Source organism: Chiloscyllium punctatum, chromosome 28, assembly GCF_047496795.1.
Source record: "Chiloscyllium punctatum isolate Juve2018m chromosome 28, sChiPun1.3, whole genome shotgun sequence".
NCBI lineage: Eukaryota > Metazoa > Chordata > Chondrichthyes > Orectolobiformes > Hemiscylliidae > Chiloscyllium > Chiloscyllium punctatum.
The window spans coordinates 14824292-14850113 of record NC_092766.1 but is presented as its reverse complement, the minus strand read 5'-3'; the positions used below and the strand labels follow the sequence as shown (position 1 = coordinate 14850113).

General features: G+C 50.4%; 1 protein-coding gene across 1 annotated transcript in view; it reads left to right on the top strand.

Moving 5' to 3' along the window:
* Positions 1–25822, top strand: part of LOC140454030 (ras-related protein Rab-13-like) — a 46987-nt gene that overhangs the window by 14259 nt on the left and 6906 nt on the right. Inside the window, exons 2-6 of the mRNA XM_072548977.1 lie at positions 17308–17368; positions 18474–18534; positions 19544–19621; positions 22228–22317; positions 24073–24138. Coding sequence (XP_072405078.1) covers positions 17308–17368; positions 18474–18534; positions 19544–19621; positions 22228–22317; positions 24073–24138 — 356 coding nt within the window. The remainder of the gene's footprint in view (positions 1–17307; positions 17369–18473; positions 18535–19543; positions 19622–22227; positions 22318–24072; positions 24139–25822) is intronic.

Below are 25822 nucleotides of genomic sequence, written 5' to 3'. Positions count from 1 at the left end.
CGCCCTGTCGGAGGGTCAGCACTGAGGGAGCCCTGCACTGTTGATGGGGAAGTTATTACCTGGGTTTTGGATCTATTGTTTACCTGTAGACTAACATTGCTTAATGAAAGCCTCTGATTGTGATTGCGTTTCTGCTGGTGGGAGCCTGCTCTCCACCCCTTGTTTGCGTGGGCTCATACCTGGCAGTGGGCGACTGTGTAGCTGACCGACCTCTTTGGTCTGTCACAAATGCCGTCCTGGGGTGGGGGCAGGCGCTACGGGAATGCAAGTTGTGCTGTCCCTTCTCATGGGGAGCAGCTGCCTGATACCTCCCACTGTTTGTCTGCTGAGAGGGTATGTTTGGCTGCATTCCCTGCAAATTCTATTCCGGATTCTTTCGGCTGTGATTACCGTGGAGAAAACTTTCCTGACATCTCTGAGGAACTTGTGCATCGTTGGGAGGCTGAGAGGCCTCTGGCAATTTGTTTTATAATGTTCCCTCAGTTCCTTCAGTCCTTTTAGACACCAGTTAGATCCCCCATAACCGCCTACTGAAGCTAACCTCTTCAATTTAATCTGTTGTTGGAACTTAATTCCTTTCCTCTGGGTGTCATTTTGATGTCAAACAGCTTCGGATGGAATGTGGCTCTGAATTCCCAGGCATTGACGTTGATGTTGTGAGGTGATTTTTTTCTTTGCACAGCATTCAGACAGGCCATTCAGCCCCTCGCCTCTGAGCTGTTCCTGCTTCACCACAGCCCACCCCCTCTCCCGCTTCCCCCATCACCCTGTCCTTCTATTCCTCGTTCCCTCCTGCGTTTATTCAGCTTTGCTGTTCAGTGGATCTTGGCGAGTCACCTCAACCACTTCCTGTGGGACCCAGCCGACCCCCCCATTCTCCCCAGTCCCTGGAAGATCCAGTCCCCCAAGAGAGCGAGTCCCCCATTCTCCCTCCACTCCTAGTGGGAGCCAGTCCCCCATTCCCCCCCCCCCCCCCCACTCCCTGTGGGAGCGAGTCCCCCATTCATCCCCCCACTCCCCATGGGAGTGAGTCCCCCATTCTCCCCCCCCACTCCCCATGGGACCGAGTCCCCCATTCTCCCCCCCCCAACTCCCTGTGGGAGCGACTCCCCCATTCTCCCCCCAATCCCCTTGGGAGCGAGTCCCCCATTCTCCCCCCACTGCCCGTGGGAGCGAGTCTCCAATTTCTCCCTAATCCCCTTGGGAAGCTGCTTTCAGGGTGAAGACGTTGCTCCTGAATTCCTGCTTGGATTTATGAGTGACCATCTTCTGTTGCTAGCCCCCTCGTTCTGCACACACCCAAGTGGAAACATCATCTTCGTGTCTCCCCTGTTGAACCCCTTCCCAAATTTGAAAGACCTCAAGAATCTCCTCTTTCCCAGACGTCTTTCCTTGCAAATCGCTTGTGATTTTGCACCTTCCCTGGAATCCTGATTAATTTTTATTATACTGAGAACTGAATTGCACACGTTAAAGTGGGTGGCACTGTGGCTGAATGGTTAGCACTGCAGCCTCACAGCACCAGGGTCCCAAGTTAATTTCCAGCCTCAGGCAACTGTCTGTGTAGAGTTTGCACATCCTCCCACCACCCCCCCCCCCCCCCCCCCCCCCCCAGCTCCGTGTCTACGCGGGTTTCCCCTGGGTGCTCCGGTTTCCTCCCACAATCCAAAGATTATGGATTGGCCATGCTAAGTTGTCCCATAGTTTTAGGTGCATTAGTCAGAGGGAAGTGCGTCTGGGTGGGTTACTCTTCAGAGGGTCGGTGTGGACTGGTTGGGCCAAAGGGCCTGTTTCCACGCTACGGGGAATCCAATGCGTTCTAACAAGGGTCAGTACAAACGTCAAGCCTTCATATCTCAATTCAGCCCCTCTGAGATGTCATCAGCCTGAGTGCAATGTTCGATTTTAATGGCCTGATTAATCCGCCTTCTGGCGGTGTACCCTTCAATCCCTTCTCTCCTCTGGTTCACTACGACTGCTTACTTTTCCAGCGTTAGGTTACCCACGTATTTTCTTCCTGCAAAACCTATCGCCTCAGCACTCCGTGCCCCTTCTGTAAGCATAATCGTGTCTGCGTGCACTTTATCTGAGTGAGTATTTGCAACAAATCTGGTCACGCTCTGGTCCACACAAAAATGTGGAGAAATAAAGTGTGCCCTGTTGCAGGAGTGTTTCTCGAGGCCACAGGCCTTGTTTATTCTAGCTCTGCCCTGGCTGTTTGCTCACCGTGCTACCAACACATGAAGCAATGTTTCTCACTAGCATTTGGGCGCCGGGAGAGGTTTAAATAGTTCTTTATTTTAAATATTTTGTAACAGTTGGCTTGCATGCCATGGTACAGTGTCAGCACTTTTGCCTCGGAGTTGGAAGTTGGGGTATGTTTTGTGCTTGTTGCAGTTGGGAATTAGAAATATAGCACAGAAACAGACCCTTCGGCCCATTTCATCCATAGCAACCCAGATATCCTAACCTAATCTAGTCCAATTTAGAGGCATAGAGAGGTACAGCATGGAAACAGATCCTTCGGCCCACTTGTCCATGCCGACCAGATATCCTGAATTAATCCTTTGTGGGCGGCACAGTGGTTAGCACTGCTGCCTCTCAGCACCAGAGACCCGGGTTCAATTCCCGCCTCAGGGGACTGACTGTGTGGAGTTTGCACATTCTCCCCCCATGTCTGCGTGGGTTTCCTCCGGGTGCTCCGGTTTCCTCCCACAGTCCGAAGATGTGCAGGTCAGGTGAATTGGCCATGCTAAAATTGCCCGTAGTGTTAGGTGGAGGGGTATGGGTGGGTTGCGCTTCGGCGGGTCGGTGTGGACTTGTTGGGCCGAAGGGCCTGTTTCCACACTGTAGGTAATCTAATCTAATCTAAAAGTCCAATTTTTCCATGCCAACCAGATATCCCAAACTAATCTAGTCCCATTTAGAGTCATAGAGATGTACAGCATGGAAACAGACCCTTCGGCCCAACTTGTCTATGCTAACCAGATATTCTGAATTAATCTAGTCCCGTTTAGGTTAGATTAGATTCCCTACAGTGTGGAAACAGGCCCTTCGGGCCAACAAATCCACACTGACCCTCTGAAGAGTAACCCACCCAGACCCATTTCCCTCTGACTAATATACCAAACACTATGGGCAATTTAGCCTGGCCAATCCACCCTAACCTGCACATCTTTGGACTGTGGGAGGAAACCAGAGCACCCAGAGGAAACCCACGCAGACACGGGGAGAATGTGCAAACTCCACACAGACAGTCGGCCAAGGCTGGAATTGAACTGTGACCCTGGTGCTGTGAGGCAGCAGTGCTAACCACTGAGCCACCGTGCCACCCATATTAGAATCATAGTGATGTACAGCATGGAAACAGACCCTTTGGCCCGACCCGTCCATGCTAACCAGATAGCCTAAATGAATCTAGTCCCAAGTGCCAATATTTGAGCCACATCCCTTGACGTTTCAGCTACCCTGCGCGCTCTAGGGTCTGAGACTGAAATAGAAAGCCACCTTTTTCCGGATTGGGATCGGAACCCACAAATTTTCCCGGTGTTGGGGTGGGGGGGGGGGGTGGGGAGGAGGTCAGGGCGAGTCGGAGTTCAGTCTGCTGCCACTTGGGTGAGGGTTGTGGGAGACAGATGGTTTGTTGTGGGGGAAGCGGAAACGTGCTGGAGGCCGAGAGCAACACAGCTGCGAATGAGGTGGAAGGAAACGGGAGCAAGGTTTGGGGTTTAATATTAAAAACGACCCTTCCTTGGGGTGCTGCGGAAACGTGCGTTTAAGAATGCAGACCTGACAAGGGAGTGTCTGCCGGGCACAAGACAATGTTGAGCTTTCCGTTTGGCAGGTGCAGGTCGATGTTATCGGTGAGCTGTTTGCTTATGGATTCCTGCAGGGCTCTGGTGGCAGTGCCCCTGCCTCTCAGCTAGAAGGCCTGATTTCAAGTCCTACCTGCTGCAGAGGAATGTTGGAACAGGCCTGGACAAGTTGATTAAATGTACTAACAGACACATGCCAGAGAGTCAGGCACGCGCTCAAAATGTGAATTGTCAACGATCACAGTTCGTTTAATTTATTCAGTCGCGGGGTGTGGGTGTCGTTGACTAGGTCAGCATTTATTACCAATCCTTAGTTTGGCCAGTGGGCAGTTAATCTGGAGTCCAGAGAGGATGGTCACAAAGCTGCACAGCACGGAAACAGACCCTTCGGTCCAACTTGTCCATGCCAACCAGATATCCTAAATTAATCCAGTCCCATATCCCTCTAAACCCTTCCTATTCATGTACTCATTCAGATGCCTTTTAAGTGTTGTAATTTCCTTCTGTAGCCATCCAGAACGTACCGATTCCAGTCAGTGGAAAACCACTGTCATCTTTCATAGAATCCCATTCGGCCCCATCGGGTCCACTCTGACTCTCCAAATGCCAGCTGTACCCACACCTCCTATCTCTGTAACCTGCATTTCCCACGGCTGACTCACCTAACCCACACATCCCTGGGCACCACGGGACAATTTAGCATGGCCAATCCACCCTAACCTGCACATCCCTGGGCACCACGAGACAATTTAGCATGGCCAATCCACCCTAACCTGCACATCCCTGGGCACCACGAGACAATTTAGCATGGCCAGTCCACCCTAACCTGCACATCCCTGGGCACTATGGGACAATTTAGCATGGCCAATCCACCCTAACCGGCACATCCCTGGGCACTATGGGACAATTTAGCATGGCCAATCCACCCTAACTGGCATGGTGGCACAGTGGTTAGCACTGCTGCCTCACAGCGCCAGAGACCTGGGTTCAATTCCCGCTTCAGGCAACTGTCTGTGTGGAGTTTGCAGGTTCTCCCTGTGTCTGCGTGGGTTTCCTCTGGGTGCTCCGGTTTCCTCCCACAGTCCAAAAATGTGCAGGTCAGGGTGAATTGGCCATGCTGAATTGCCCGTAGTGTTAGGTCAAGGGGTCTGGGTGGGTTGCCCTTCGGAGGGTCGGTGTGGACTTGTTGAGCCGAAGGGCCTGTTTCCTCACAGTAAGTAATCTAATCCCTGAGAACTATGGATAATTTGGCATGGTCAATCCACCCTAACCTGCACATCCCTGGGCACTGTGGGTAATTTAGCGGAGCCAGTCCACCCCAACCTGCACACCCCTGGGCACAATGGGACAATTTAGCATGGCCAATCCACCCTAAGCTGCACATCCCTGGGCAGTGTGGGTAATTTAGCATGGCCACTCCACTCTAACCAGCACATCCCTGGGCACTGTGGGTAATTTAGCATGGCCAACCCACCTTGGATTGTGGGAGGAAACTGGAGCACCTGGAGGAAACTCAAGCCGACGCAGGGTAGGGGGAGAAAGTGCAAACTCCAAACAGACGCTAGGGTCCCTGGCGCTGTGAGGCAGCAGTGCGAGCCACTGTGCCACCCCTTAGTTTGATAGTTTCAAGTTTGATGTGGGTGTAACCCTGCCAGGTGTCATGATACTTGGGGAGTACTGTGTGCTGGATCCACCAATGAGGTTAGTGATCTTCAGTACCTCAGGAAGAATGAGTTGGAAACCATCAATTGTACTCCGCTTTCTTCACTGAGTGAACATCAAGACCATGTTTTTGTGGAACTGGAGCAGGAAGTGGTTTCTCACGCCTCGGATAGATTGTATTTTATCTCCAGGACTAGATTGGATTGGGATGCCTGGTTGGCACGGACGGGTTCGACTGGAGAGTCTGTTTCCGTGCTGCACATCTCTATGACTCATCCATTTGCAATGGTTCCCTAACACTTAGCCGACAAAAAGAACAACAAGAATAACTTGTAACAGGATAAAAATTGCTAATTATTAGTGTCAGCATGCAGTGTCCACCGTAATACTGAGTAATAATTCCTGGAAGATAAATTGCTTGAGCCAATACGTCACGATACAGTGTGAAAGATACAAAGAGGCCTGTCGACAAGTTAAGTCGAGCGGGAGGAAGCTTGGCAGATGCACTATATTTGGGGAAAACGTAGTAGGAGGCATACAGGAGCTGGACGTGATTTAAAAGGAGAGAGAAGAGCTAGAAGGCCAAAGCACTGGGAGATTGGAAGGCCCAAGGGCATGAGTCACGAAAAGCCATCATCCCAGTTCAAAGGGAAGGCAAGCGAAAGTTGACCTTTATTTCGAAGAGAGTGGAGGATCAAAGCTGGAATACCTTAAAACAGTTTAGACCCATTACCTGAGGAAACACACACACTGGCGTTGGGGTGGCTCACAGCACCACAGACACCGGTTCAATCCCACCCTCCAGCAACTGTGTGTGTGTGTGTGTGTGTGTGTGTGTGTGTGTGTGTGTGTGTGGAGTTTCCACATTCACCCTTTTTCCGCGTGAGTTTCCTCCCACAGTCCGAAAATTAAGGTGGATTGGCCATGCTAAATTGTCCCGTAGTGACCAGGGATGTGCAGGTTAGGGTGGATTGGCCATGGGAAATTGTCCCATAGTGCCCAGCGATGTGTAGGTTAGGGTGGATTGGCCATGCTAAATTGCCTTGCGGTGTCCAGGGATGTGCAGGTTAGGGGGGGATTGGCCATGCTAAATTGTCCCATAGTGTCCAGGGATGTGCAGGTTCGGGTGGATTGGCCATGCTATTTTATCCTGTAGTGCCCCAGGGATGTGCAGTTTAGGGTGGATTGGCCATGGGAAATGGGATGGGCTGAATGACATGCTTCCTCACTGTCGGGTTTCTATGAATAGAGGGGACCCAGTGACAGTTGACTGGGTCAACTCTGAGTATGGAGGGAATTTCACCTCTGGGTAGGTTGAGGTTGAACCCTGTAGTCACTGGCATTTAGTAGTTTGAGTGACGACCTCGTTGAAACATCGAAGGTTATTAGGCGGCTTAACAGGATAGCTGTGGGGACGTTATTTCTCTTTGTGAGAGAGTCTGAGCGTAGAGAGGGTCATCCCTGAGTAAGGGGCCACCCATTTCAGACAGATTTAGTTTTCTCTCGCAGAGAAGTGAATCCATGGAATTTTTTACCACAGAGCGCCGTGGGTCAATAAGAATGAGATAGACAGAGATTTTTAGTCAGTAAAGCAACCAAGGGTTATGGGGAAAAAGCAGGCAAGTGGAGTCGATGATTTTTATTTTTACACAAAGGGTGGTTCGGGCGTGGAATGAACTTCCTGAGGAAGTGATGATTGAGAGACACTGGTATTGGATTGGGGTGGACAAAGTTAAAAATCACACAACACCAGGCTTATTTGGAAGCACTAGCTTTCGGAGCACTACTCCTTCATCAGTTGGCTGTGGAGAATAGGGTTGTAAGACACAGAATTAATAGCAAAAGTTTACAGTGTGATGCATTCAATTAATATTGACTACATCAATGAGTACAGAACATTGGTTAGGCCACTATTGGAATATTGCGTGCAGTTCTGGTCTCCTTCCTATCGGAAAGATGTTGTGAAACTTGAAAGGGTTCAGGAAAGATTTACAAGGATGTTGCCAGGGTTGGAGGATCTGAGCTACAGGGAGAGGCTGAACAGGCTGGGGCTGTTTTCCCTGGAGTGTCGGAGGCTGAGGGCTGACCTTATAGAGGTTTATAAAATCATGAGGGACATGGATAGGATAAATAGGCAAAGTCTTTTCCCTGGAGTTGGGGAGTCCAGAACTAGAGGGGCATAGGTTTAAGGTGAGAGGGGAAAGATATAAAAGAGACCTAAGAGGCAACCTTTTCACGCAGAGGATGGTACATGTATGGAATGAGCTGCCAGAGGAAGTGGTGTAGGCAACATTTAAGAGGCATTTGGGTTGGTGGTATATGAATAGGAAGGGTTTGGAGGGATATGGGCCTGTACATCTCTATGACTCTATCTGGCGCGTTGAGTAAATAAAAAATATTCTGGGACTTCCTTATTATACTTTGTCCTGGGATTACGAGGGAGTAGGATGTTTAAACATTAAGCAGGGAAGTAACAACACGGGGGAGGGAGGGTCACAGCTTGCAAAGGTGAGAGTGTCACTTAACAAGCAGCCCTGAACCGTGGGGTTAAGTTTCTGGGGACGTGCGTTCAAATTTCACTGTGACAATTTGAATTCAATAAAACAGAAAATGATGACCGTGTAACTCCTGTTGTAAAAACTCGTGAGTATCCGTCAGGGAGGAAAATTTGTCATCCTCACACCCAGTCTGGCCTCCAGAGTCATCGCAAATATATTGACTGAAGGGCTCTTGCCCGAAACGTCGATTCTCCTGCTCCTCGGCTGCTGCCTGACCGGCTGTGCTTTTCCAGCACCACACTCTCCACTCTGAATGTCAAAAGCCCCCACACTCCACAAATGAATTTTAAAACTGAACAAAACGTCCCCCCCGTATTTTTGGGACGGGTGGGGAGTGTTCCACATTTTCCATCCGCTTTGCATGAGGATAGCACTCTCAGAATCCCGATTGTGTGGAAGCCAGCCGTTTGGCCCATCAACACCACACCAGCCCTCTGGAGAGCATCTCACACTGACCGATTCCCCCTGCCCTATTCCTGTAACACTGCATTACCCATTGTTAATCCACCCTAACCTGCACATCCCTGGACACTATGGGACAATTTCCCATAACTAATCCACCCTAACTGCACATCCCTGGACACTACAGGACAATTTCCCATGGCCAATCCACCCTAACCTGCACATCCCTGGACACTACAGGACAATTTCCCATGGCTAATCCACCCTAACCTGCACATCCCTGGGCACTATGGGACAATTTAGCATGGCCAATCCACCCTAACCTGCACATCCCTGGGCACTACGGGACAATTTAGCATGGCCAACCCACCCTAACCTGCACATCTTTGGACTGTGGGAGGAAGCTGGATTACCCGGAGGAAACCCACACAGACACGGGGGTGAATGTGCAAACTCCACACAGCCACTCACCCGAGGGTGGGATTGAACCCAAGTCCCTGGCACTGTGAGGCAGCCGTGCTAACCACTGAGCCACTGTGGTTTCACATGAAAGGTTACCACTCAAGATAAAAGTCCTCATGGTGCTGTGGGAGGTATTTTATTGTGGGTAGAGCACTGTCTGACAAACAGGAACTGAAGAGTTTTGTTAAGTGGGTAATTTTCAGCTGGCAAACTGTCATTAGTGGACTATCGCAGGGAACAGTGCTGTGGCCTGAACTATTTTCAGCTTGTGGCACTGTAGAGGGGGTTAACCACTGCTGAGAGGGTGGAGCCCCCGGTGGTGCATTGTGGAACGAGATACCACCTTTGGAATAACGGCTTTCCCATTTAAGAAGGCGGCATTCCATCTGAGACGGAGGGAATTTCGTCCCTCTGAGGGCCGTGACACTGCGAAATTCTCTCTCCACAGAGAGTGGTGGGGACTTCATCGTTGAATATATTCAAGGCTGAGATAGACACGCTGCTGTGGACAATGGGGTCAAGAGTTAGGGTTGGGGGGGGAGGGGGGTGTCACAAGGAGGAAAGCGGAGTTGAAGCTGCAATCAGATCAGCCATGTTTTTGTTGAAGGGTGGGGCAGGTTCGAGGGGCTGAGTGGTCTCCTTCTGTGCTGATTGATGATTTATGATGTGTCCTGCATTACATAGCTCTGTTATAAGTTTCAACCACCCTCGTTTCAAAGATTTGGACAATAAATTCTGGAGTTTATTTTCATGACGATAGACCATACAGCATGGAAAAACACCCTTTGGTCCAACTCGTCCATGCCAACTAAGTTTCTCAGATGGGGGCGGCACGGTGGCTCAGTGGTTAGCACTGCTGCCTCGCAGCGCCTGGGACCCGGGTTCGATTCCAGCCTCGGGTGACTGTCTGTGTGGAGTTTGCACAGTTCCCCCCACCTCTGCGAGGGTTTCCTCTGGGTGCTCCAGTTTCCTCCCACAGTCCAAAGATGTGCAGGTTAGGGTGGCTTGGCCATGCTAAATTGCCCGTATTGTTCAGGGATGTACAGGTCAGGGTGGATTGGCCATGCTAAATTGTCCCATCAGGCCCAGGGATGTGCAGGTTAGGGTGGACTGGCCGTGCTAAATTGCCCCATAGTGTGCAGGGATGTGCAGGTTAGGTGCATTAGTCAGGGGTAAATATAGGGTAGGGGGAATGGGTCTGGGTGGGTTACTGTTTGGAGGGTCAGTGTGGACTTGTTGGGCCGAAGGGCCTGTTTCTACACTGTAGGGATTCCAATTCTAATTCTAAACTTGTCCCAGTTGCTTGCATTTGATCCACATCCTTCTGAATCTCCCCTATTCATGTACCTGACCAAATCTCTCTTAAATGTTGTAACTACCTACATCCTCTGTCAGTTCATTCCATACACAAACCACCGTCGATGTGAAACATTTGTCCCTCAGGACCCTTTTAAATCTCCTCTCACCAAAAAAAATACACCCTCTCGTTTGAACTCCTCCACCCTAGGAATAAAACAAAACTTTGATATTCACCTTATATATGCCCCTCATGTTTTCTTAAACATCTATAAGGTCACCCCCCTCCCCCCTTCCTGTCGTCCAGTGCAAAAGGACCCAGCCTACCGTTACATCTCAAACTCTCCAGTCGTGGTAACGTCCTGGTAAATCTCTTCTGAACCCTCTCCAAGTGAATAATATCCTCCCTGTAACAGGGTGCCCAGAACTGTGCACAGGACTCCAGACATGGCCGCGCCACTGTCATGTATAACCTCAACATGAAATCCCAACTCCTAAACGCAAAAGCGAGGTCTTGCACTTTGGGGAAAAAAAAACACAGACACGGGCTATTTTCTAAACGGTGAGAAAATTCATAAAGCCAAAGTACAAAGAGATCTGGGAATGCTAGTCCAGGATTCTCTAAAAGTTGACTTGCAGGTTGAGTCCGTGGTTAAAGAAAGCAAATGTAATGTTGTTATTTATCTCAAGAGGGTTGGAATATAAAAGCAGTGATGTGCTATTGAGACTTTACAAAGCTCTGGTTAGGCCCCATTTAGAATACTGTGTCCAGTTTTGGGCCCCACACCTCAGGAAGGACATACTGGCACTGGAGCATGTCCAGCGGAGATTCACACGGATGATCCCTGGAATGGTGGGTCTAACATATGAGGAACGGCTGAGGATCCTGGGATTGTACTCATTAGAGTTTAGAAGGTCAACGGGAGATCTAATAGAAACTTACAAAGTAATGCATGCCTTAGAAAGGATGGACGCTGGGAAGTTGTTTCCGTTAGGCGGGGGAGACTAGGACCTGTGGGCACAGCCTGAGAATTAGAGGGGAGTCAATTTAGAACGGAAATGAGGAGACATTTCTTCAGCCAGAGAGTGGTGGGCCTGTGGAATTCATTGCCATGGAGCGCAGTGGAGGCCGGGACGTTAAATGTCTTCAAGGCAGAGATTGATAAATTCTTGGTCTCACAAGGAATTAAGGGCTACCTAGAGAGTGTGGGTAAGTGGAGTTGAAATGCCCATCAGCCATGATTAAACAGCGGAGTGGATTCGATGGGCCGAATGGCCTTACTTCCGCTCCTTTGTCTTATGGAGCAATGAAAGCACGCGTTCCAAACTTGCTCAGAATTTATTTTTTCCAAAACTTGAAATTAAAAAATCTCCAGAGGGTTTAATTCTGTCAGACCGATTTACCCTGGCAAAGCTATGATGGGCTGATTGACTTCCATCTGGGATGTAGCTTTTCTCTGACATGTAGAGGAGATTTAATTGAGAAAAAAAACTAGTTGAATTTGTATAGCGCCTTACAGGAAATCACTGTGTGCTTTCTGATTGTGGTCACATTTGACACTGGCAAACTTAAAAGGGTTTAGTTTCTGGTTTCCAGATTTGAGTCTGTCTCTAACTAAAATTTTTGTGATTTGGAGATGCCAGTGTTGGACTGGGCTATACAACGTTAAAAATCACACAACACCAGGTTATAGTCCCAACAGGTTTAATTAGAAGCACACTAGCTTTCGGAGCGCCGCTGCTTCATCAGGTGGTTGTTGCCAACGTCAAATGTGACCACACTCAGAAAGCACACAATGATTTCCTGTAAGGCGCTATACAAATTCAACTAGTTTTTCTCAAGTAAATCCCCTCTACATGTCAGAGAAAACCACCTTGTTCTCTTTCTGTTCCAAAGAGGAATCTTATCGGCAATCCAGAATCCTAGGCCAAAGTTCCAGGGACAAAAACAGAAATTGCTTGGAGAACCTCAGCAAGTCTGGCAGGATCGATGGGAAGAAAGCAGAGTTATTGTTTTGAGTCTGGTGACAGAGCCATTTGGCAGTGGGGAAGATGTGGTATTTATGTGGAAGCCAAACGCTGGGGTGGAATTGGAGCTGAGAGAGAGAGAGAAAGATATGAAAGGGAGCAGGTTTTAGTGAGTTTTGAGAAGATTGGTAGCTCAGGTTGAGGTTCTGGATGTAGGTTTGCTCGCTGAGCTGGAAGGTTCATTTTCAGACGTTTCGTCACCCTACTAGGTAACATATTCAGTGGGCCTCCGGGCAAAGCACTGTTGATGATTCCTGCTTTTTGTTTATATGTTTGTGTTTCTTTGGGTTGGTGATGTCATTTCCAGTGGTGACATCATTTCCTGTAGTGATGTCATTTCCTGTACTTTTTCTCGGGGGGTGGTAGATGGGGTCTAACTCGATGTGTTTGGTGATAGAGTTCCGGTTGGAATGCCATGCTTCTCGCGCGTGTCTCTGTTTGACTTCTCCTAGGATGGATGTGTTGTCCCAGTCGAAATGGTGTCCTTCCTCATCCGTATGTGAGGATACTAGTGAGAGAGGGTCATGTCGTTTTGTGGCTAGTTGGTGTTCATGTATCTAGGGGGCTAGTTTTCTGCCTGTCTGCCCAATGTAGTGTTTGTTATAGTCCTTGCACAGTATTTTGTAAATGACATTAGTTTTACTTGTTGTCTGTATAGGGTCTTTCAAGTTCATAAGCTGCTGTTTTAGTGTGTTGGTGTGTTTGTGGCCTACCATGATGCCAAGGGGTCTGAGTAGTCTGGCAGTCATTTCCGAGATGTCTTTGATGTAGGGGAGAGTGGCTAGGGTTTCTGGACGCGTTTTGTCTGCTTGTTTGAGTTTGTTGCTGAGAAATCTGCGGATTGTGTTCATTGGGAACCTGTTCTTTTTGAATATACTGTATAGGTAATAGAAAGTAGGAATCATCAACAGTGCTTTGCCCAGAGGCCCACTGAAGATGTTACCTAGTAGGGTGACGAAACGTCTGGAACTGAACCTTCCAGCTCAGCGAGCAAACCTACATCCAGGGGTAGGTTTCCCAGGAGATTATGGATAGTAGGCCAGGACAGAAGAAAAGCATAGTGGTAGTGTCCCTATCCAGGAGGCCCAGGTTCAAGTCCAACCTTGTCTAAGCGTCATAGAAACGTACAACACGGAAACAGACCCTTTGGTCCAACTTGTCCATGCTGACCAGATATCCCAACCCAATCTAGTCCCATCTGCCAGCACCCACCCATATCCCTCCAAACCCTTCCTATTCATATACCCATCCAAATGTCTTTGAAATGTTGCAATTGTACCAGCCTCCACCACTTCCTCTGGCAGCTCATTCCATACCCGTACCACCCTCTGTGTGAAAAAGTTGCCCCTTAGGTCTCTTTTATATCTTTCCCCTCTCACCTATGCCCCTCTAGTTCAGTACTCCCCCATCCCAGGGAAGAGACTTTGTCTATTTACCTCACCCATGCCCCTCGAGGTTTATAAAATCATGAGGGGCACAGATAAGGTGAATAGCAGAATGTTCTTTTCCCCCAGGATGGGGGAGTTCAAAACTAGGGGGCATATTTTTAAGTTGAGAGGAGAGAGATTTTAAAAAGGACACGAGGGACAACTTTTTTTTATACAGAGAGTGTGGAATGAACTGCCAGAGGAAGTGGTAGGTGCAGATACAGTTACAACATTTAAAAGATGTTTGGTAAGTACAAATAGGAAATGTTTGGAGAGTTTCAGGCAGGCGGGACTAGTTTAGGTTGAGATTATGATCGGCACGTACTGGGGAAAGTTCAAAGGAGATGAAGGGTAGAGTGATAGGAGTCTGGAACATACTGCCCGAGGTATTGGTGGAGGAAGATGCAATAGGGGCATTTAAGGGGTTTTAGACAAGCGCATGAATACGCAAGGAATGGTGGGATATGAACCAAGGGCACGCCAAAGGAATTACTTGAGTTTGGCGTCATGTTCAGCACAACGTCATGGGCCGAAGGGCCCGTTCCTGCGTTCTGTGTTGTATATAATGTGATAAGGGGTCCAGGATCAGGAGAGAATGGGCAACTGTGTGAAAAGCTACCCTTGCCATAGCAGGAGAGAGTGTTGAGGGGATCCAAGAGTGAGGACTGCAGATGCCGGAGGGTCAGAGTTGAAAAGTGTGGTGCTGGAAAAGCCCAGCAGGTCAGGCAGCGTCTGAGGAGCAGGACAGTCAATATTTTGGGCATAAGCCCTTCATCAGAAATGTGGGGGGGGGGAGGGGGGGGGGGGAACGGGTCTGAGATATAAGTGGGAAGGTGGGGAATTCACCTGTGTGGAGTTTGCACATTCTCCCCGTGTCTGCGTGGGTTTCCTCTGGGTGCTCCGGATTCCTCCCACAGTCCAAAGATGTGCAAGTTAGGGTGGATTGGCCAGGCCAAATTGCCCATTGTGTTTGGTATATTAGTCAGAGGGAAATGGGTCTGGGTGGGTTACTCTTCAGAGGGTCAGTGTGGATTTGTTGGCCCGAAGGGCCTCTTTCCACACTGTCGGGAATCTAATCTAACCTAAACGGGACTAGATTAATTCAGAATATCTGGTTAGCATGAACAAGTTGGGCCGAAGGGTCTGTTTCCCTGCTGTACATCTCTATGACTCTAAATGGGACTAGATTAGGTTGGGATATCTGGTTGGCATGGACAAGTTGGACTTTTAGATTACTTGCAGTATGGAAACAGGCCCTTCGGCCCAACAAGTCCACAGCGACCCTCCGAAGCGCAACCCACCCATACCCCTTCACCTAACACTATGGGCAATTTTAGCATGGCCAATTCAACTGATCTGCACATTTTCGGACTGTAGGAGGAAACCGGAGCACCCGGAGGAAACCCACGCAGACACGGGGAGAACGTGCAAACTCCACACAGTCAGTCGCCTGAGGCGGGAATTGAACCCGGGTCTCTGGCGCTGTGAGGCAGCAGTGCTAACCACTGTGCCACCGTGCCGCCCACGAGTTGGATCACTGAGACAGAGATATTGGCCAGGGAGCATAGTGGTGTCATAGAATCCCTACAGTGTGGAAACAGGCCCTTCAGCCCATTGGTTAGGCCACTGTTGCATGCAATTCTGGTCTCCTTCCTATCGGAATGATGTTGTGAAAGTTGAAAGGGTTCAGAAAAGATTTACAAGGATGTTGCCAGGGTTGGACGATCTGAGCTACAGGGAGAGGTTGGTTAGGATGGGGCTGTTTTCCCTGGAGCGTCGGAGGCTGAGGGGTGACCTTATAGAGGTCTATAAAATTATGAGGGGCATGGATAGGATAAATAGGCAATGTCTTTTCCCTGGGGTGGGGGAGTCCAGAACTAGAGGGGCATAGGTTTAGGGTGAGAGGAGAAAGATTTAAAAGGGACCTAAGGGGCAACTTTTTCACGCAGAGGGTGGTACGGGTATGGAATGAGCTGCCAGAGGAAGTGGTGGAGGCTGGTACAATTGCAACATTAAAAAGGCATCAGGGTGGGGAGATGAATTTGGAGGGATATGGGCCGGGTGCCGACAAGTGGGACTAGATTGGGTTGCGATATCTGGCCAGCATGGACGGGTTGGACCAAAGGGTCTGTTTCTGTGCTGTACGTCTCTATGACTCTATAATTCCAGATATTGAACAAAAATTCCATTAAGGTTTCACAATCCCCTGTGCTGGGGTTTGAATATAAAATAATATGAATATAAAATATAAAATAAAGAACTCTCACACTCCTGCCTTCACCCTAAACCTATGCCCTTCTAGTTCTGGACTCCCCCACCCCAGGGAAAAGACTTTGTCTATTTACCCTATCCGTGCCCCTCATAATTTTATAAACCTCTATAAGGTCACCCCTCGGCCTCTGATGCTCCAGGGAAAACAGCCCCGGCCTGTTCAGCCTCTCCCTGTAGCTCACATCCTCCAACCCTGGCAACATCCTTGTAAATCCTTTCTGAAACCTTTTGAAGTTTCGCAACGTCTTTCCGATAGGAAGGAGACCAGATTTTCACTGGAGAAAATCAAGAATCACAATAGTTGGAACTTGAACTCTGTTCCCAAGACTCCACATTATCAGTCCAGTGATATTATTAATATACCACCTCTCTCCTTTGTATCAGAACAGGGGATCAAGGTAATGTTTCACTGAGAGAGACACTTGCTTATCATTCCCGACTTGCTGGGATCTCCACCTCAAGCTAACCATACTCCTGGAGATGTGGAGAACAGAAGTGGTCCAATTCGTCCGTGCTGACCAGATATCCTGAATTAATCTAGTTCTGAGGAAGGGTCACTCAAACCTGAAACGTTCACTCTGATTTCTCTCCATGGATGCTGCCAGACCTGCTGAGCTTTTCCAGCAATTTCTGTTTTTGTGTCTAAACTAATCTAGTCCCATTTGCCAGCATTTGGGCCCACGTCCCTCCAAACCCTTCCTATTCATGTCCCCATCCAGGTGCCTTTTAAATGCTGCAATTGTACCAGCCTCTCCCACCACTTCCTCTGGCAGCTCGTTCCATACATGCACACCACCCTCTGCGTGAAAAGATTGCCCCTCATGTCCCTTTTAGATCTTATCCCTCTCACCTTAAACCTATGCCCTCTAGCTTTGGACTCCCCTACCCTGGGGGGGGACAAAGACCTTGGCTATTCACACTTTTCGTGGCCTTCAAGAAAGACCGGATCAACTGGGCTAGTACTCACTGGATTTTTGAAGAGTGAAGGGAGGGATCTCACAGAAACATGTAAAATCCTGATGGGACTGGACAGGTCGATGCAGGAAGAACGTTGGGGAAGTCCAGAACTAGGGGCCACAGTCTAAGAATAAAGGGTAAGTCATTCAGAACTGAATAAGGAAGAATTTCTTCACTCGGAGAGCTGTGAATCTGGAATTCCCTCCCAAAGGAAGCTGTTGGGGCTAGACCATTAAATATATTCAAGAGGGTGCTAGGTGAGGTGCTTGTGGCTGAAAGGATCAGGGGTATGGGGAGAAAGTGGGAGACTGCTATTGCATGATCAGCCGAGATCACATTGAACAGTGCTAGAAGAGACGAGTGGCCTACTCCTGCACCTATTTTCCACGTTTCTGCGATTTTGTTGAATATCTTCCCCTATCTCCTCAGGTATCGACTTTAAAATCAAAACTGTGGACGTTGGTGGAAAGAAAATCAAGTTGCAAGTCTGGTGAGTATTGACCGATCCAAGCTTCTGGGGGCTTGGGGCTTGCTGTTCTGCGGAAAGTGCAGAACTGCCCTCTAAGTGGCACGGTGGCTCAGTGGTTAGCACTGCTGCCTCACAGCGCCAGGGATCCGGGTTCGATACCCACCTCTTGTGACTCTGTGTGGAGTTTGCACATTCTCCCCCTGGGTCTGCATGGGTTTCCTCCGGGTGCTCCGGTTTCCTCCCACAGTCCAAGGATGGGCAGGTTAGGGTGGATTGGCCATGCTGAATTGTCCTATAATGCCCAGGGATGTGCAGGTTAGGGTGGATTGGCCATGCTGAATTGTCCCATAATGCCCAGGGATATGTAGGTTAGGGTGGATTGGCCGTGCTAAATTGTCCCGTAGTGCGCAGGGATGTGTAGGTTAGGGTGGATTGGCCATGCTAAATTATCCCATAATGCCCAGGGATGTGCAGGTTAGGATGGATTGGCCGTGCTAAATTGTCCCATAGTGCCCAGGGATGTGCAGGTTAGGGTGGATTGGCCATGCTAAATTGTCCCGTAATGCCTAGGGATGTGCAGGTTAGGGTGGATTGGCCGTGCTAAATTGTCCCATGGTGCCCAGGGATGTGCAGGTTAGGGTGGATTGGCCATGCTAAATTGTCCCATAGTGCCCAGGGATGTGCAGGTTAGGGTGGATTGGCCATGCTAAATTGTCCCATAGTGCCCAGGGATGTGTAGGTTAGGTGCCTAATCAGGGGTAAATATAGGGTAGGGGGGGGATGGGTCTGGGTGGATTACTCTTCGGAGGGTCAGTGTGGACCTGCTGGGCCGAAGGGCCTGTTTCTACACTGTCGGGATTCTGTGATTATAAGTCTTGACTTTTGGGCTTCATGCAGCTGAAGACATAGCCACCAATGGTGGAGCAATGGGGATTGGGGGCTGTGTCAGAGGCCGGAATTGGAGGAGCTGCAAGATCTGGGATGGAGGAGAAGTGGGCGAAGATCAACATGACCACATGGATTGACGTGGCCTGGGAAATCTGGTATCTCTGTCCGTTCTCCTCCTCCTGCCTGACCATGTCTTCATCCTGGTGTTGATTTTTTTTTCAACTGACTCCCCTTTTAGGGATACAGCGGGTCAGGAAAGATTTAAAACCATCACAACCGCCTACTACAGAGGAGCAATGGTAAGAGTAGCTTGGTCTTTTGTAAAATTTCTGTTTTTTCTCTCTTTCCCTTCCATCACTTTGTCTTTTTCCTGTCGCTCTTTCTCTCCCTGATGCCTCTTTGCAAGTCTTCTTTCTCTTTCTCTCCCTCATTACTCTCACTCTCCCCTTTCCCCTTCTCTCCATTCCTTTCCCCCTTTTACTCTATCTGCCTCTCTTTCTCTTCCACTCTCTCTCCATCCTCCTCCTTCCACCCCGTTTTCTCTCTCTACCTCCCTTCTCTCTCTTTCTCTCTCCCTCTTCTCTCTCTCTCTCCCCTTCCCTTCTTTCTCTCCCCTTCACTCTCTCCCCCCTCCCTCCCTCCCTTCCTTCCTTCTTTCTCTTCCCCCCGCCTCCCTTTTTTCTCTTCCCCCCCCCCCCCCTTCTTCCTCTCCCCTTCACTCTCTCGTTCACCCTTCTGCGCCTTCCCCTCTCTCCCACCTATTTCTGTCTCTCTTCTATCTCCCCTGCTTCACTCACTCACTCACTCCCCCTTCTGTGTCACTCTCCCTTTCCAAAAAAATAAAATCTTTATTTTTGGCTTTCTCTCAGTTCTTCTTTTTCTCTCGGTCTCCAGTCCCCCCTCTCCATCTCTCTCTCTCTCTCTCTCTTTCTCTATCTCTCTCTCTCTCTCTCTCTCTCTCTCTCTCTCTCTCTCTCTCTTTACTCTTTCTTGCTTCACCTTCCGCCTCCTTTCTCGTTTCTTTTGCTGTCTGTCTGTGCAATAGCTGCTGAACGTTGGAAATGTAGCAGTCGTTAAACTTTTGAGATTTATGTTGTATGCAAGCCACACCGAGATCTTTCTGAACAAGGTTACGGTGTAAATACCAGTCTCTCTCTCTCTTTCTCTCTCTCTCTCTGTCTTCCCATCTCTCTCTCTCTCTCCTCCCCATTCCCCCCTCTCTTCCCCCCCTCTCCCCCCCGTCTCCCTTCTCTCTCTCTCTCCCTCCCCATCTCTCTCTCTCTCTCCCTCGGCCTATCTGTTTTACAGGGCATCATACTGGTCTATGACATTACTGATGAGAAATCCTTTGAGAATATACAGAATTGGATGAAGAGCATTAAAGAGGTGAGATCAGTCTCCAGAAACAACTGCAATGAGGAATTACCTCCAGCTGCTTCAGCTCCACCCCCCCCACCCCCACCATACCTCCTGGTTGCCCACCCAACCCCCATTTGCCACCACACCCCCTCAAACTCCGCCCATCTTAGGCCAACTCCCATACCTGCCCTGTCCTCTCTCTGGCCTCCCGGATCTGCTCCCTTTCCCCCGCACAGCTCCTGCGCCCACCCTGACCTCATCGCAGCAACATTCCCCCTCACCCCGTCATGTCCACCCATTAGATTACTTACAGTGTGGAAACAGGCCCTTCGGCCCAACAAGTCCACACCACCCCGCCGAAGCGCAACCCACCCAGACCCCTACCATCTACCCCTTACCTAACACTACGGCCAATTTAGCATGGCCAATTCACCTGACCTGCACATCTTTGGACTGTGGGAGGAAACCGGAGCACCCGGAGGAAACCCACGCAGACACAGGGAGAATGTGCAAACTCCACACAGAGAGTCGCCTGAGGCGGGAATTGAACCCAGGTCTCTGGCGCTGTGAGGCAGCAGTGCTAACCACTGTGCCACCGTGCTGCCCACACGGTTCCAATTTGAACCCAGGTCCTTTTCAGTCTTTTCTAATTCATTCATGTGGTGAGGGCATCGCTGGCTAGGCCCGGCATCGATTGCCCGTCCCTCATTGGATAGGTAAGAGCCAACCACATCGCTGCGGGTCTGGAGTCACATGTAGACCAGACCAGGTAAAGGAAGACAGTTTCCTTCCCTCAAGGAGATTAGTGAACCAGATGGGCTTTCCTGACAATCCTCAATGGATCCATGGGTCATCGTTAGACTCAATGTGGAGATCCGGGCCATCATTTGACTCTTAATTCCAGACTTGTATTGAGTTCCAAATTTCTCCGTCTGTCATGGCAGAATTCGAATGCAGGTCCAGAACATCACCTGGGTCTCTGAACTGACGGAGTCGAGAGTGGGGCGCTGGAAAAGCACAGCAGGTCAGGCGGCATCTGAGGAGCAGGAGAATCATCGGGAAGGACTGATGATGGGCTCTTGCCTGAAACGTCGATCCTCCTGCTCCTCAGATGCTGCCTGACCCGACGCGCTTTTCCAGCACCACACTCTCGACTCTGATCTCCAGCATCTGCAGTCCTCGCTTTCTCCTCTCTGAATTAACAGTCCAGTGACAATACCGCTAGGATGTCATTTGCCCTGTCATTCTTTTTTTAACGTGGAAATGTTCCTCGGAGACCTCACAGTGGACTGTTAATGCATAATGTCCTGGGGATCCAGGTTCGAATCCAGATTAAGACTGCAGGCCTAATACTTTGAAGAACAGCAAAGGGGAATATTTGACCTTCAATCCATACCTTGATCCGGAGGGTAACCGTGCACTTTTTTAATTGGAGTATTCTGTGCACAAATCCACCCCAACCTGCACATCCCTGGGCACTATGGGACAATTTAGCATGGCCAATCCACCCTAACCTGCACATTCCTGGGCACTATGGGACAATTTAGCATGGCCAATCCACCCTAACCTGCACATCCCTGGTCACTATGGGACAATTTAGCATGGCTAACCCACCCTAACCTGCACATCCCAGGGCACTATGGGACAATTTAGCATGGCCAATCCACCCTAACCTGCACATCCCTGGGCACTATGGGACAATTTAGCATGGCCAATCCACCCTAACCTGAACATCCCTGGGCACTATGGGACAATTTAGCATGGCCAACCCACCCTAACCTGCAATTCCCTGGGCACTACGGGACAATTTAGCATGGCCAATCCACCCCAACCTGCACATCCCTGGGCACTACACGACAATGTAGCATGGCCAATCCACCCTAACCTGCACATCCCTGGACACTATGGGACAATTTAGCATGGCCAATCCACCCTAACCTGCACATTCCTGGGCACTGTGGAACAATTTAGCATGGCTAACCCACCCTACCCTGCACATCCCTGGGCACTATGGGACAATTTAGCATGGCTAATCCACCCTAACCTGCACATCCCTGGGCACCACGGGACAATTTAGCATGGCCAATCCACCCTAACCTGAACATCCCTGGGCACTATGGGACAATTTAGCATGGCCAATTCACCCTAACCTGCACATCCCTGGGCACTATGGGACAATTTCCCATGGCCAATCCACCCTAACCTACACATCCCTGGGCACGATGGGACAATTTAGCCTGGCCAACCCACCCTAACATGCACATCCTTGGGCACGATGGGACAATTTAGCATGGCCAACCCACCCTACTTGTTTGGACTATGATTGGACCTCCCAGAGGAAACCCTCGCGGACATGGGGGGAATGTGCAAACTCCACACGGACCGTCAGCCAGAGGCTGGAATGGAACCCAGGTCCCGGGTGCTGTGAGGCAGCTGTGCTAACCACTGAGCCACCGTGTGACATTCATGTTGCGATTTGAAAGTGCGTACCATCAGGACCTTAATGAAGTCCTGGAGATGGGTTGAGCCGATCCGAGACCCGTTCACTCTGCTTTCTGTCCACCCACGCTGTCAGACCTGCCAAGTTTCTTCTGTTTGTGACGCTAACGGCCCCATCGCTTTGCTTCCCACAGAACGCCTCAGCGACGGTGGAGCGAATGTTACTGGGAAACAAGTGTGACATGGAAAACAAGAGGAAGGTGCCCAAGGACAAAGCAGAAAAGGTCAGCCGGACAGCCGTTACGCCGGGGGGGGCAGGGCCAACAGCATTGGTGCTTCATGCCAAACTTGGGGCGTAGGTTCAAAGTTCGCAATGCTAGGGGACGGCAACAAATTTTAGACAGCAGGGTTGGAGAGGAGATATAACCTGGATTGGGCCCCATCCGTCAACAGATATCAATGTGAATTCAGCAACGGGGTCAGAAGGAGCTGTCAGCAGAAGGGCTGGAGGGGGTGAGAGAGATACGGAGGGGGTGTAGGGGGCTGGAGGGGGTGAGAGAGATAGGGAGGGGGTGTAGGGGCTGGAGGGGGTGACAGAGATAGGGAGGGGGTGTAGGGGGCTGGAGGGGGTGACAGGGATAGGGAGGGGGTGTAGGGGGCTGGAGGGGGTGACAGAGATAGGGAGGGGGTGTAGGGGGCTGGAGGGGGTGACAGAGATAGGGAGGGGGTGTAGGGGGCTGGAGGGGGTGACAGAGATAGGGAGGGGGTATAGGGGGCTAGAGGGGGTGACAGAGATAGGGAGGGGGTGTAGGGGGCTGGAGGGGGTGACAGAGATAGGGAGGGGGTGTAGGGGGCTGGAGGCGGTGACAGAGATAGGGAGGGGGTGTAGGGGGATGGAGGGGGTGACAGAGATAGGGAGGGGGTGTAGGGGCTGGAGGGGGTGACAGAGATAGGGAGGGAATGTAGGGGGCTGGAGGGGGTGAGAGAGATAGGGAGGGAGTGTAGGGGGCTAGAGGGGGTGAAAGAGATAGGGATGGGGTGTAGGGGGCTAGAGGAGGTGAGAGAGATAGGGAGAGGGTGAGAGAGATAGGGAGGAGGTGTAGGGGGCTAGAGGAGGTGAGAGAGATAGGGAGAGGGTGAGAGAGATAGGGAGGGAGTGTAGGGGCAGGAGGGGGTGACAGAGATAGGGAGGGGGTATAGAGGCCGGAGGAGGTGACAGATAGGGTGGAGGTGTAGGGGTTGGAGTGGGTGACAGAGATAGGGAGGGGGTGTAGGGGGCTGGAGGGGGTGACAGAGAAAGGGGGGGGTGTAGAGGGCTGGAGGGGGTGATAGACATAGGGAGGGGGACGAGAGGAGGTGACAGAGATAGGGAGAGAGTGTAGGGGCTAGAGGAGGTGACAGAGATAGGGAGGGGGTGGAGGGGGATGGCTGGGATGGCTGGAGGTGACAGATAGGGGGTGTAGGGGGGCGGGAGGGGGTGACAGAGATGGTGGGGGTGTAGGGGGACGGGAGGAAGTGACAGAGATCGGGAGAGGGTGTAGGGGGCTGGAGGGGGTGACAGATAGGGAGAGGGTGTAGGGGGCTGGAGGGGGTGACAGAGATAGGGAGGGTGGTGTAGGTGGCTGGAGGGGGTGACAGAGATAGGGAGGGGGTGTAGGGGGCTGGAGGGGGTGACAGAGATAGGGAGGGGGTGTAGGGGGCTGGAGGGGGTGACAGAGATAGGGAGAGGGTGTAGGGGGCTGAAGGGGGTGACAGAGATAGGGAGGGTGGTGTAGGGGGCTGGAGGGGGTGACAGAGATAGGGAGGGGGTGTAGAGGCTGGAGGGGGTGACAGGGATAGGGAGGGGGTGTAGGGGCTGGAGAGGGTGACAGAGATAGGGAGGGGGTGTATTTTCAAAGAGCCAGCGGAGGTGTAACGAGCTGAACAACCTCTCGCTGTATCATTTATAACAGATACACTTTCTGTCATACACAGCAGACCTGTCGTTTCCATAACCTGCTCAAAGGTTGATCAGTCTGTGTTTGTTCTCCCCACTGCAGTTGGCAAAGGATCACGGGATCCGATTCTTTGAAACGAGCGCCAAGTCTAGTTTGAACGTGGAAGAGGTAAGGTTCCCGGTCACGCCGTTTCACCAGGAAGGGAGGTCCTCTGTTCAACTCGATTTTTGCCTGACCCCACTGCCCAGGTCCCACAGGTTCCCACAGTGAGTCGTGAACGCAGCCCAGTCCATCTCACAATCTAGGGAGAGAGTGAGGACTGCAGACGCTGGAGGTGCGAGTCAAAACATGTGGCGAGTTGGGGGTGGGGGGTCAACCTTTGAAGCATGAGCTGACAAAGAGCTTATGTTCAAAATGTCGATGCTCCTGCTCCTCGGATGCTGCCTGACCAGCTGTGCTTTCCCAGCGCCACCCTCGCACAAACCAGCCTTTCATAAATTGACTCCATCTCTGCGTCCAGCTGCCTTGGTAAAGCAATCCAAGACCTCCCCCACCCTGGTTAGACTTTATCCCAACCTCTTCTGAGAGGCAGACATAGACGTTTGTGTACCCTAATGAACAGGTTCGAGAGCAGCTTCTTCCTAGTGCTGAAAAGACCACTCAAATTTGAAATTTAATGTTGATCTCGCTCTCTGTGCACCTTCTCTGCCTGCCGTGACATTGTATTCCTCGCTGTGTTCTGTATGGTCTGACCTACGTGGCACGGTGGCTCAATGGTTAGCACTGCTGCCTCACAGCACCAGGGTCCCAGGTTCGATTCCAGCCTCGGGTAACTGTCTGTGTGGCATTTGTACATTCTCCCCATGTCTGCGTGGGTTTCCTCCCACAGTCCAAAGATGTAACTAGAGGGGCATAGGTTTAGGGTGAGAGGGGAAAGATATAAAAGAGACTTAAGGGGCTACTTTTTCACGCAGAGGGTGGTATGTGTATGGAATGAGCTGCCAGAGGAAGTGGTGGAGGCTGGTACAATTGCAACATTTCAGAGGCATTTGGATGTGTATATGAATAGCAAGGGTTTGGAGGGATATGAGCCAGGTGCTGGCAGGTGGGACTAGATTGGGTTGGGATATATGGACGGGTTGGACCGAAGGGTCTGTTTCCATGCTGTACATCTTTATGACTCTATGAGCAGGTTAGGGTGAGTTGGCCATGCTAAATTGTCCATAGTGTTAGGTGCGTTAGTCAGAGGGAATTGGGTCTGGGTGGGTTACTCTTCAGAGGGTCAGTGTGGACTGGTTGGGCCGAAAGGCCTGTTTCCACACTGTAGGGAATCTAATCTACATGCAAAACCGTACGTAGGTGCATGTGACAATAATAAATCAAATCCAACAGAAAAGGTGTCTGTTCAGGCAGATGTCAAAGTAAAACAAAGGGAGGATTCGGCTCTGTTCTCTCCTGAGACCAAGGTCTTGCTTTGGTTAATTAACATAAAGCAAAATAAATTTGGTCACGTGTTATGCTGCTGTTAGTTGAGATCCAGTTTTGTTATTCGTTCCTGGGATCCCCAGCCACCATTTATCGCCCATCCCTGATTGCTTGGAGGGAGTTACGACTCAACCACATTGCTGTGGGTCTGGAGTCACGTGTAGGCCCAGACCAGGTAAGAGATGGCAGATTCCTTCCCTCAAGGATATTGGATGGGGTTTTTTTTTCCAACAATGCTTATCATTAGACTCTGAATTCCACATCTTTTTAACAATTGAATTCAAATTCCGCTTGGTGTGACTTGAACCCAGGTCCCCAGAATGTTACCCGGGTCTCTAGATTAACAGTCAAGATGAGAGTGGTGCTG